The sequence below is a fragment of the Rhagoletis zephyria genome, unplaced genomic scaffold, assembly GCF_001687245.7.
Source record: "Rhagoletis zephyria isolate East Lansing unplaced genomic scaffold, Rhagoletis_zephyria_1.1 Rzeph_scaffold_00898, whole genome shotgun sequence".
NCBI classification, from domain to species: Eukaryota; Metazoa; Arthropoda; class Insecta; order Diptera; family Tephritidae; genus Rhagoletis; species Rhagoletis zephyria.
Genome location: NW_016157982.1, coordinates 26,876 through 40,494, shown reverse-complemented (window position 1 = coordinate 40,494; position 13,619 = coordinate 26,876). Strand labels below are relative to the sequence as shown.

The window sequence follows — 13,619 nt, the reverse complement described above, 5'->3', positions numbered from 1 at the left end:
AAAATATAACTCCTCTCGGCGAGATAGTACTTTGATGGCTTTGCGAGCTCTGTGTTTTTAAAACTTGAAAGTGTATAGTCACATTATTTTAATAAATAGAACGCAATAAAATATTTTATTTTTATTTTTGCCACCCCGAATGTAGTTTTGGAACTCACCCACGATGCAACTTTTCATCGTTAGATGTAATCTTCACATTTTTTGATGAGATGTGGAAATATGTTAGAATGGGCTGCAGGGGGTCACCGAAACCAGTAAAGTTTTGAAATGGGTATACGAGAAAAGCAAGATTGGGAACCTCTGTGCTAGACGTTCTTTAATGAATGAATATTTTTTATGAAGCGAGGAAATAGTTTAACAATCAAATTACTTTAATATCATTAAAAATAATAAAACAAATATATTTTTCCCTTTAAAATATTAAAATATCTAAACTAAGAAATAAAATGTATTATAAAAATAAACAAAAATTAAATAAGAAAAGAAAAAATGCTCCGCTCCCTGACGACTCGGACTCGAACCCGGTTCTCTCAACTACCAGTCTAGTGCTTTGCACACTCTGCCATTCCGACTTCTGGGGCAACGTGAGCAAAACGGCATAAATAAATGTCTATTGTATTTTTTGCACTAGCTAATTTCTAATAGGCATTCGAAGCTTGCAACGACCTTTTCGAGTTCACTCAGATTCACTGATATCAATATTTTCGTATTCGTAGATTTTCTACGATGGATTTCTTGATAACCCTGAATGTGTAAAAATTTGTTTGTTTAAAATATTTTTTTCTTATAAAAAAAGGTATTTTTCCTTTTAAAAGTTTTTTCTCAAATTTTTACATGCAAAGTATACAAATATGCATATCAGAAGAGAAGAAGGGGGTCTAGTCACGTTTACAACGATACCAACTTATTAAAAATCAGTTCAAAATTGTTTGAAATATAAGGTTTTTAATTTCTCGAAGACCCGACCTTTGCCCCCTTGTAGCACCTGTAATATAAGTTTGCAAAAAAAAAAGTTATATACCATTTAAATAAGACCAATGGGCGGTCTACGACTGTATCTTTAGTTTTTTTGTTATTTACATATAATAATAAAATATAATTTTTTGCCAAAGATCCCATGTCGAACTTCGAAGGCCCACATCTCAACTTCGGAGGATAACTTCAAAAAACGGAGAAATTACTTTTTTACCAATGACTCAGTCTATTAACAAAATTTGTTTGGTCCAATACCCAGCGGAGTGCTGTACAGTGTAACGATTCAAGTATCTGTATCTTCATTTATGTATATTGTAACTAACAATATCTTATAGAGAAGTGTAAAATTTTTTATCCAAAACTAATAAAGTTAAAAGGACGAAATTAGAGCTGTTGTAGTTTACATATATTTCCTTGACATATATTCTTTTCAAAAATAAATATTGGAAATTTCCAAGGATAGTCAAGGATAAAGTTTTAAAAGGATATTTTCAACATCCTGGTGCAAAAAAAATTAAATTTTTGTTAAATTCTACAGAATTTTTCCTTTTAACTGATACCCATATTGTTACTCCACAATGCACCAAATATTTTAAATTATTTTTTTATTCAATCAAGTCCTTCAAATTTCACTCTTTAAAAAAAAATCCCGACGTCATAGGGAAATATTAAAACCGCAATTATACTATATTTGGCTCCTACTTTTGTGAATATACTCATTTTTTTCCTGTTTTAAAAATTTTTGGTTTTTGTCAATGTTATTGTGGCTTGTTAACATTTTATTTTTAATATTTTTATTGAGCTTTGTACCACGATTGTTTATTAGGAAAAATTGAAAAAGCAACAAAGTCTAAGCGGTAGAAGTAGAATTCGATGTTCAAAGTCAGAAGCGTTAACCACTGAGCTATGTACACCCCGTCGCACAGTGTAATATGTTTCAATATAAACACAATTATTCAAATGTTTTATTTGAATTATTTTTCGACATAAATAAAATGCTGTCAGCCTTTAAGATGCTCCTAGCTACTAAATTGCCGCGGCGCGTTGTTTAGTGTAACTTTCAAAGCGCTGTTAGTTAAGGATTAAATTGTGCTGTTTGTTTGAATCACTTACCCGTGTTTGGCTGATAAGCTAATAAAGCCATACATTTGCAAATTTCTTTGAGTTGTGTTCTCTCGAAGGCTTGAAAATATTTCCTAGCATGTTTTACTGCTTCCACTCGACTGTCGCACCGAACTAGTTCTACAAATTCTTGAACACGTAAGCTGAATTCCATATTCGAATTAATTTTTCTAAGCTTAGATTTATTGTCCATGCACCATAGCATACTTTTCAAAGTCTTGTGCTTTGACAGATCATCCTCAACTTCTCTTGATGTATGAAAAATATCTGCAAAATAGGCGACGAATAGTTAATTTCTCAGAAGAAATATATGAGTAGATGTATAAAAAGTTGAAACAAAATTCGTGCTAGCATTAAAGCTTTGGGAGCTTAACGGCTTAATCAAAACTCCACGTCAGGGAAATTTGGTAGCATACGATAAGTATTGGTTCAAACATCAGAAAGGTTACGCTTTTTTTTTTGGAGCATACTCTCGCACATAAAGTTCATTCACTGTGTTATTACCTTAAGGAAACAGCTAATCAAATGTCACCCAGCTGTTCCATTTAAACTCAGTTTACTTAATCAAAGTTTAAACTGACACTGAAAAACGAACCCTAAGTAAATCAGAAAAACTCATGTAATTTGGAAGTTATCGCTAAGAAATTATTCTTCGTGGTATTTTTAACTAATACTTAGGTCTCTTTATGGGTATTTTAACTAATACTTAGGATCTTCACACTTGGTTGATTATCACGTTATCTGGTTATGTGGTTATATGAACAATAAAAAAATACACTGAATGAAAATAACCAACTTTGAGCAAGGGCAAAATAAAGTCAATTGACATTATTCCCTTTTCAAAAGCGAAATAAAGTCAACAAAAATTTGGAAATAAAGTCATTGACGCTTTTTACTCATTCAAATGGAAATAGCGTCAACAATGGTTAAAGTATGTCGATTAATAGAAAAAAATGTTGTTGTTACAATAAACATTGCCCCGTAAGTGTTGTTTTTTAATAGATGAAAAAGGTTATTGCCAAATCCTCTGTGTTGTGATATTAATCCACACACAATCATGAAGTACCACCAATTGATTTTATTAAAAAAAATTTTATTACGAATATGTAAAAACACGATGCGAAAAACTAAACGCCTGCGCACAGCTGGAATACGAGAAATATTTGAAGAAAGAGTGTAGAAATGATCCATAACTTGCAAAACATGTTTCGTTTCCACAAAAATAAAGCGAACACTATAAAATTGAAGAAACAGTCCATGTCCAAAAACCCCGGAGGAACACTGAAAGAATTCTGTGTTTTAAATTAGCATATTTAGAACGAATTCGGAATGTCTAAGGTGGAAATGAAACCAACCTTTCTATAAGGAAACAATTATAGAAAAAGAATTTTCTTACACTGTATTCATGTCTCCGCCAGCAATTTGTGACGACATCATTTAAAAGCAGCTAAGGAACGACGCACAGTGCCGCCTAAGTGGGCGTAAATCGAAAAATTCGTTATCTGCAATGTGAACTTGTGTGGTCTTTCTGTAAAGACAATTTATCCACTGAAAAGAATTAAACAGCCATTTCCCTAAAACAATAATTATATGCCGCCAGGAAGCCACTAAAGTCGACAAATTTTATACTAAGAATTTTAATAAACGCATAGCCAGGCGTAAGCTCACAGAAGAAAATGTTGAAAATATATTCTTTAGAATAAAATGTTGGTTTGACGTTGCTTGTTTCCATATAGATAGTAGAGAATTACAGGAATTAAAATTTTGGGATAAAATTAAACACAGTCCGTGCGGTGTTGCAAAAAAAACTATTTTTTTAAACAAAATTTCAAAAAATGCTAAATTTTAATGGAATGAATAAAATATATATGTAAAAATAGGTAATTTTTTATTTTATTAAATAGTACAGATTTTTAGCTTTCAAAAGAAGAAATGAAATAAAAACCTGCTCATTTTTTGCTTTTTCTGAAGTAATGCTTTTTTCGCTATTGCATAAAAAAATTTTTTCATTTTTTGTCAGTGCCTTGAGATCTGCACGATTCGTTCCATTTTCAAAAATTAAGTGTCAGATTTAAAATCCTAATCTGTGGACAATAGAAGGTTTATTTTTTTAACGAATTGCCACCTGTTAAAAAATTAGATTGTTAAAAAATTGGATTACAATTTTTTTTATAAGTTAAATGAATTATAAAGAGATGGGTATCAATCGAAATGTATATTAACTACATGTAGAGAGTTGCCACCTATTTAAAAAATCAAATTCCACTTGAATTAAAGGAATTAGGTAACTGAAATAGATAGGTATCACCATAAGGGAGTCAGACGAATGAGGTTTAAGAAGGTTTAAGCTTAAAAATATTACGAATAGGGTTGCCACCTGTTTGCAAAGTCGAATTTAGTTAAAATAAAATAATAATTACGCCAAACCAGAGGATTACGCCATCGTATTTATTGTTTTAGTACAAATACATACATTGCAAATCAGTGATTTGTTCTGATTACATTCTTTTCAAATTACTGGACCCTTANAAATCGTATTTATTGTTTTAGTACAAATACATACATTGTAAATCAGTGATTTGTTCTGATTACATTCTTTTCAAATTACTGGACCCTTAAATTTACTCTAAACTTATTTCTTGCTAAATATGTCAAATTTTTTCATTTGTCTTATACTCATATTGATATACATATTTCAGTTACATTATTTCCTTAATTAAAGTGAATTTGATTTTTTAAACATGTGGCAACCCTTCTACGTGTCATTTAGAGGTAAAGTATTTTCAAAACTAGTTCAATTGATACCCATATTGTAATATCTAATTCATTTAACTTATTAAATAATTTTAATAAAATTTGTAAAAGGTGGCAACCCTTTTCAAAAATATAAAACTTTATTGCACATCTACAGGCCAAGCCCTGTCATTTCACACCTCACTTTGGAAAATAGAACGAACTATATGTACATACCTATGTAAAGCCACAAGAACCCAAATTTTCAACTTCAAACTGCATTTACAGTGCATTTTTGAATTTAGCGTCCTCAATTTCACTAAGAGGCGAATTTTCATTTAAATCCGTCCATAATTCTATTTTTGTCCACATTTTATATGGAAGGGAAGCACTGTGCGACGACACTATTTATTAGATGGTAAATTCAACGAGCCAATGTGCCAAAATGTGGGTATAAACAATTGTTGATTACACTATGCGACAGTCAAAATCGGGATGGGATGAAACCAATGGGAAATGTTATATCGGTCAAAAACAAGTTATACGTGTCCCGGCGTTTCGCTGGGTCACGTCTAGGAATGGAGATATATATATAACTATCATATAGGGGAAATTGTCACCTTTGGTGGTCTTTTTTTGACATAACTCGATTATATAGAAAAACGTTATATGAACAGATTAAAAGAATTGTAATTTTTAATTTTTTTAAATTTGTTTGAGCAAAATCGGACTAGTAGTGGTTCTCGAGTTATGTCAAAAAAAGACCACCAAAGGTGGCAATTTCCCCTATATGATAGTGTTATATATATATCTCGATTCCTAGACGTGACCCAGCGAAACGCCGGGACACGTATAACTTCTTTTTTACCGATATAACTTTCCCCGGTAGTTTGAACCCTTCCCGATCACTGACCCCTACCATTTGTCTCACAGTGTTATTAATAATTAAATTAAATAAATAAATAAATAAATAAATAATATGGGAGCCGAGAGCATATAAGTTAATTGATTGGTTTTCACACACTTTTGAAACACAAATTATATGCTTTTTTACTGCAGACAAGTTGCTGCCAAAACACAGCAGAAATCTTCCAATCAGGGCTGCCAACTATCCTTAGTTATGAGGTGCCATATTGAGGATAAAAAAGTGCCAAATAGGAAATAAAAGTGCCAAAAAGGTGTCATTCCTTTTAATCATTCACATTTAGCAATAAAATAAAGCCACATTTTAAAAACAAAAGTGCAATGATAAAATAAGATAAACCGGTTGAATAGCCTTTATAAATTAGAAAATTTTAGTTGAGAAAAAGAAGTGCACGCAAAGGATTTCACAAAAAAATGAAATGTTATTTTTTTACAAAAGCGCCATTTTGGCACTTTGTGCGAAATTGAAAGACTAAGTGCCATTTGAAGTAAAATAGGGACAAATGGCAGTTTGAGCCAAGTTGGCATCCCTGCTCCCAATAACTTACAAATATAAAAATGTAAAATATCGAGGGCTTGAATTCATTCTATCTGAAATTTACAGAAAAACTAACTTGTGATTTTAGAAACCATCTGGGACTTATTACCTGTCGTTATATAAAGTAGCATTAATATCACCGATGACAGTTAAAACTTAGGGGGATTTTTATATCAGAAACTCATCTTTGTGAAAAGTGTGCAGATAGAGGGTATTACTGAATATAAGCCCTCGATATTTAACATATATAAATATTTTATTTCAACGTATACAAAAAATAAATCTACAGCACGGCGGGTGACGGGGAAGGGGGCCGCGGTGTAGCGTGACGTGGTGTGCGCGCCGGTCGCGCCGGTGGCGTTCGGTGTGGCGCGCTGACGCGAGCCGCCGCGAAGCTAAGCAAATTTAATGTTTGAAAGAGAAATAATGCCAACGGATTTTCTTTCGTTTCTAAAAAGGTAATAATGTCAATTGACTCTGTTTCGCACCAGGGTGGGATATAAAGTCAATTGACCTTATTTCCGTTGATCTTATTACCTGTCACCTATATCGAGGCCTTATATTCAATACCCTCTATCCGCAATTTGCACAAAAATACGTTCGTTATTTTTTAAACCCATCTGGGATTTATCTGTCATCACTACGGTGGCCATATTGACCAACGTAAAATAAAGGAAATTTTTTTCAAATGATTTGGGAATACGTACATACAACTTGTATGATAGAAGTACCTTACCCATATCATAATTTAAATCGAATATTTACCAGTTAATTAACCGATTCCGAAAAATGAGGCCAAATCCTTTTCAAGGACTTCGCCATCCTTTACTGCCAAAATGCGTTTACCATAATTCATACTGCACGCCGAAGCCAGCACACAGTGGTGCAAAATTGGAATTTAATGTTCATAATTCACCGTAGTCTTCTCTTTTCAACCAATTTTTACTAAAACCCAAAAGGAAAAAATGTATTTTGGTGAACATTTTTTATATCATTTAAAAATTTTTTTTTGTAATTTTTTTCTTTTGAGGAACCATGCAATTGTTTTCTTTGTAATGTAACATTTATTAACTGGAACAATTCAATTTCACTTTCAATTTATTTCAATTTAAAGCATTAGTACAATAAGATTTACACACACCTATCCTCAATCCAAAGGAAGTTGAATGAAAATGCCTAATAAAACGGTTCCCTGCATCTTATTCCAGCTATTTCATGATTTCAAAATCCATTCCGAATGAAATCTTAGCTGATCGTTTGGTAGTTTTTTTTCAACAATTACTTTTTTCGATCTATAAATATTTTTAATTACTTTTTTATCTTTATTTTTTTGTTAATTTAGTTTTTTTTTAGTTTAGTTTTAGTTTTTAGTTTATTCAGTTTATTTAGTCTATGATTACAATCTTACAGACTAGATAAAAATAAGACTATCATAATTAACACTAAATACTATAGATTTAGATACACAAGTAGTTATAAGAAAAATGAATCAATAGATGATTTGAAAATATTTCTCGGCAACGAAAAATCAATATTTAGACTCTTTGAGATCTTGTTAAATTCTGTCAGAGCGCGGAAAATCGGATCAAAATGGTAATAGTTAGCCTTAGTAGCACGCAAGTAAAACGGCAGAGATGAGCGTAGAAATCTGTGAGGCACATTAAAGGATATCTTCTCCAGAAGGACCGAACAATCCAAAGAGCCAAAAAACCAAATCAAAAACGAACATGAGCAACTGGACAATTCTTCTAGTTTCAAGAGTTTGTAGGTGAATAAGTTTACAACAGGAAAAATATGAGGGCATCGGGTCATCAAAGTTAAGGGAACTTAACGCAAAACGAACAAATTTTCTCTGCACTCTTTCAAGTCTGGCGGCATGACAGCCGTAAATGGGGTTCCATATAATAGAAGCGTACTCTAGTTTTGATCGTACTAAAGAGATAAATAAAGCTTTCCTGGTGTATGGATCCTTAAAGTCTTTCGCATATCTACGCAGGAAAGCCAGGTTACTGTAGGCTTTTGGAAGAAATTTAATGTAACAATGTATTTTATAATTACGAAAAAATAGTTATGGAATTGAAAAATAACCGATAATTACTATAAAATGATACGAGAATAATAAAATGATACAAGAATAATAAAAAGTGGTTTGAACCAAAAAATTTATTTTAACTAAATATTGTATATTTTAATATACAATGTAAATTTTAAATATGAATGGAGGAGTATTCTACGACCATTCTTCTTAATCTTTCTTGGTTCTTCTTTCACGTTGATTTTGTAGCGGTTCCAAACGTTTAAGAAGTCTCGATGAACTGATTCACCTGGCTGCTCCGACCACAATCAAAATTTCTCGCCATCCAAAAAATGCAAGGAATGCTCAAGATGTTCAAAAATTACGTGAATTTTCAATGTCACAGAAACTTTTGTACTGGCATAAGCCTTTTTCAATTCTTTAATGAATTTATCTAAATCCTGGCCGAGTGGTGACATAGAACAACAAAAATCCACAATTTCATAGCTTTGAAAGCAGAAATGAAAGGTGTAAGTGAAAATTTGCCTACATTTGAATAAATTTCTGGATCATCTAGCGCATCTGAATTTTGCAGAAGTTGCTTTTGTAAGTGGCGGAACTAATCCGTTCCTTGTAAAACATGTAATTCAGGAATTCGACATTTTTTAATAACAAGTACATTAACATCTTCTTGGAGGAGAGCTGAGTGATTTTCCATTGCCAGTTTCTTATTTTCACCTCCAAGTACAAACTGCTCATGATCATTTTTTTAATTTCCATAAGTGTTTTAAAGTACGACGACATGTTCAGACACTTCAAAGTTTGCATTTACATGCTTTTTTTATAAGATTCTCATATTTCTCGCTGATGGCATTACTAATTTGATGATTGCTAGAAACAATTTTTTTTCACAACGGGCACACATTTTTGACCGATTTTCGTCGTGTTTACTTCTCAAACTCACTTTTTCCGTTGTTTTACTACTAAGACTTACGTGTACATACAAAATTTACGTAAGACGAAAAAAGTTACTTAAAAAGGATATTGTTACTTGGGTCCGAAAAAATATTTTAAGATCGAAAAAAGTAATTGTTGAAAAAACTGCTAAGCGATCAGGTAGAATTTCCTTCGCAACGGATTTTTAAACTATGAAATAGCTGGAATAAGATGCGGTAAACCATTTCATTAGGCATTTTCGTTTAACCTCTTTTTGATTGAGGATAGGTGTGTACAAACATCTTTTTTAGCACAACAGGAAGGTATAACAACAGAAATTATAATTTAAACAATGAAATAGAGATATTAAACAAACAAAACAAATCCAAAAGGAAAAACAAACAAATTTAAAAGACTGGTACACCGTAAAAATTACGCAGACTCGTAGGTCAGCACAGAACTTCGAGAGTTTCACACTCTCATAGCATTGACAAAAAACAGCGTTTTATAGTTTTTATAGTTAAGTAGTTTTTATAGTTAACAGGAGAATACATTGTCTTCAAAATTGCCACTTTTTCTGCATTTTGCACAACAAATTTTGTATAATCAAATAAAAATTCACAAATCAGACTCAACTGATCTCTTGCAAATATTATCAGATTTCATAAAAAAAGATCCAATTAAGTGAAAAAATTAAGGCTGCACTGAATTACGAACACTAAATGCCAGTTTTGAACCACTATGCAGCAGGGGGTTTATTGTTCTCTTTCAGTAGAACTGGAAACTCGGCGTGCAACACGATCCTGGCACAACTTTCCCTGTGCTAGATTGTGCAAAGNTATCAGATTTCATAAAAAAAGATCCAATTAAGTGAAAAAATTAAGGCTGCACTGAATTACGAACACTAAATGCCAGTTTTGAACCACTATGCAGCAGGGGGTTTATTGTTCTCTTTCAGTAGAACTGGAAACTCGGCGTGCAACACGATCCTGGCACAACTTTCCCTGTGCTAGATTGTGCAAAGATTACCTTTAAATAAAAATACTTAAGTGGGGTGCGAAACGAGCTGGCGAAGGTTTTCATTATGTTTTATAAGGTACATTTTTATTTTTCATATTCTGTGTTTCTAACACACCTCCTCTGAAAAACTCAGAGCTGATTTAAAGGACAGCTTAAGAAATAAAGGACAAAAGGCATCCTTTATTTTGAAAAAAATTATAAAGGACAGGGGGTTAAAGGACTGTCCTTTAAAATAAAGGACGGATGGTCACCGTAGTCATAACTGATGTTAATTATGACTGCGCAATTTAGCAGTAAATTCTTCTGACAAGCGTTATACAAGGTCAGCATTAATATTGCCGATGACAGTTAAGACTTAGGAGGTTTTTTTTATACAGAATCTCATTTTTGTGAAAAGTGCGGATAGAGGGTATTGAATATATATAATAATGACATGCTTATTTTTCAGTGTAGAAAAATAATATAAATTTACTAATCGGAGCGCAAAAAAACAACTACCACCACATTAAGAATTTTATATTGGTAGCTCTGGTACCAAAAGCTGTTTTTGTTTAAAATTTACAACCAAATGAGTGCAAATAAATCAAAAATACTTGGGTGGAAGTAAAAACTAATTTGAATTGTACTTTTTCATCTTATTCCAGCGTCAAATGAAGTTCGGAAACGCAAAAGATAAAACGAAGTGAAAAAATTTACAGAGGATGAAATAAACAAGTAAGTAAAAAATACTTGGGTGGAAGTAAAAACTAATTTGGTAATTGTACTTTTTCATCTTATTTCAGCGTCAAATGAAATCGGAAACGCAAAAGATAAAACGAAGTGAAAAGATTTACAGAGGATGAAATAAACAAGTAAGTAAAAAATACTTGGGTGGAAGTAAAAACTAATTTGGTTGAACTTTTTTATCTTATTTCAGCGTCAAATGACGGAAACGCAAAAGATAAAACGAAGTGAAAAAATTTACAGAGGATGAAATAAACAAGGTATTGAGCACGAGCACAGAAATAACGAGGTATGGTTGTACGATTCTTCACGTTGTCTACTTCTTTTTGCTTTTTTTCTGGTTTTATATTTTAAATTGCAGAAACTAACCGCCTAACTGTATTACAGAAAATTTTTGGAAGAAACCAAAATCGGTTTGGAATATGATAAAATGCAAAGTTCGCCACCAAAAAGGCACCTTGCAAAACATCGGTGGATGGAGCAATTCAACCGGTGCTGGCCTGGAGGATGGTTAAAGTGTAACTACCATTAGAGGTACGCAAATGCTGTTCTGTGCATTTTGTCACAATAGCTTCAAATTTTTTTTATGTATAGAAAAAGTGCTTAAAAAATGCCCACATTTCGACCAAGTTTCCGACATTTTTTCGACACCACGGAAATTGAAGTTGTTGTAATGCACACGTCTACCGAAGTTTTCGATTGCAGTACACTCGATGCGACTGAGTTAGAGGACGAGCGCTTTCCGGCAAGTGATGAAACGAGCACCTTATCTGTAGCTACCACGTTTGCAACCAAAGTTAAGCGTTTATCCAAAAGCACCTCAATTGATAAACTGGCTAGTATGGAAAATTAGCGAATTAATTTCCAAGAAAATCAGCTAAAATTAGAAATCGAAAAATTTTAATGGACGAAAGAGATTGAAGCAAAAATTAGAAATGGTGAGGCCAAAACTTCAGTTTAAAAAACTAGAATCATTTGGAGCTTAAAATGCTAGAATTAGAGCAAAATAAAAGAGTAAAAAGGCATGAAATTGAAATGAATTATAAAACTAAATAAAACTATTTTATTAAAGCAATAACACAAAAGGGTCTTTCCACTCGAGCTTGATACTCGGTGGCTCGGTGTTGGGTAATTTTTCTCCATGTACTTATATACCAAGGGTGGGCAAGGCCGAGGCCGAAAAGAGCCACATGTAAATTCTAAATGCTTCAAAGAGCCACAAAAAAAACAACAAAAGCAAACGTTTTATTTTTAAATAAAATTATTATTGGAAATGAAAAACATTAATTTTATTATTATTCTAATGTACGTAAGATAGATATTAAAGAAAATTGAAAAGATTCCTTTGGCCAAATTTTCAAAATCTGGTTTTACGTCAGTTGAAGCCGTTCGTAACAGTTCTGTTAAATGTTGGTTAGTCAATAGGTATGCTCGTTTAAAATATCCAGCAAAAAATTTCATCTGTTCTCTCGCAAAAGAAAAATATCCAAAACTGTGCGCGAACAGAAAATGTGCAGAAACTTGCAAGTTAGACGAACAGCTGATAGAAATTTTGTTTACATTCAAAAGTATGCAATTGAAAACGTAAGAAAACTAATTCCGAAGTCTTAGCCTGACAGTTCACTGACTAAACGAATAATTACTTACTTCTTACAAGTTTAATTAGTCGCATCTAACTATTTTATCTTCCAAACCATTAAATTTAATTTATGGAATTGCGTAAATTCCAGTCAGTTGGTTTCTTGTTGGCAAATTGCTGTTGGCTAAAATTTTTCCAGCAGAAAGTAACAGCTTTCCCTCAAAATTAAATGTCATTTTGCTCTCTCAATTTCCCCTACTTTGGAAGTTTTTGCGTACGCGAACACAAAAAACTGATAGTTGTTATAACTTTCAATAATTATACGCGAAAGCAAATAATTGTGAACGGTATTTTGACTATACGAATTTTACACTAAGCGCACACTGCTGCCGGCATCGGCAGAATTGTGCTCGGCCGATATCGATAGCTATATGCGGGCGATATGAATAAACCAGGACCTTAAATAACAGTTACCTTTTTTTAACAGCTAAACTTAGCCAGATATTTTTAAGTCGAAAATAAAAGTCCTTTCCTAATAATAAACAAACCGCTTATTCAAAGTAAACAAGTTTGGTATCAACTGAAGGGGACTAAAATATCTTTAAAACTGAAATATTTAAACGAAAAAATCCAGCAGAAAGCCAGCTATTGAAAAATATTTAAATAAAAAATGTTTTTTAATTACCATAGAACAAACCTTGGGACAGGTAAATGCATTTCTTTTGTATTAGTTTATAAAAAAAAAAAATTTAAATAGAAGTGGTCGCCTTCGATCGTTATTTCTGTTTAAAAGCTATTTAAGTCCTCTTTCATTTGGTACTAAATTTTTTTAATTTGGATAAGCGGTTTGTTTACTATCCGGAAAGACTTTTATTTCGAACTTAAAAAATACCGGGCCAAGTTTGAATGTTGGAAAAAAATAACTGCTATTTACTGTCCCAGGAATAAACACTTACGATTATATAAGCGGTCTCACACATAAACAGATAACCGAACTGAAATCGCTAATTGATGTCCGTCAGTGACGATAAATTCAAACATGTTTGTTTTTCTCG

General features: G+C 32.4%; 1 protein-coding gene across 2 annotated transcripts in view; it reads right to left on the bottom strand.

The window, feature by feature from the left end:
* Kaz (E3 ubiquitin-protein transferase Katazuke) overlaps window positions 1-13,619 on the bottom strand; it is a 109,960-nt gene that overhangs the window by 77,596 nt on the left and 18,745 nt on the right. The window contains exon 3 of one of the 2 annotated variants that reach the window (XM_017614786.1): window positions 2,089-2,364. The exons of the other annotated variant lie outside the window; for it this stretch is intronic. Coding sequence (XP_017470275.1) covers window positions 2,089-2,364 — 276 coding nt within the window. The remainder of the gene's footprint in view (window positions 1-2,088; window positions 2,365-13,619) is intronic. 2 annotated transcript variants of the gene reach the window in all.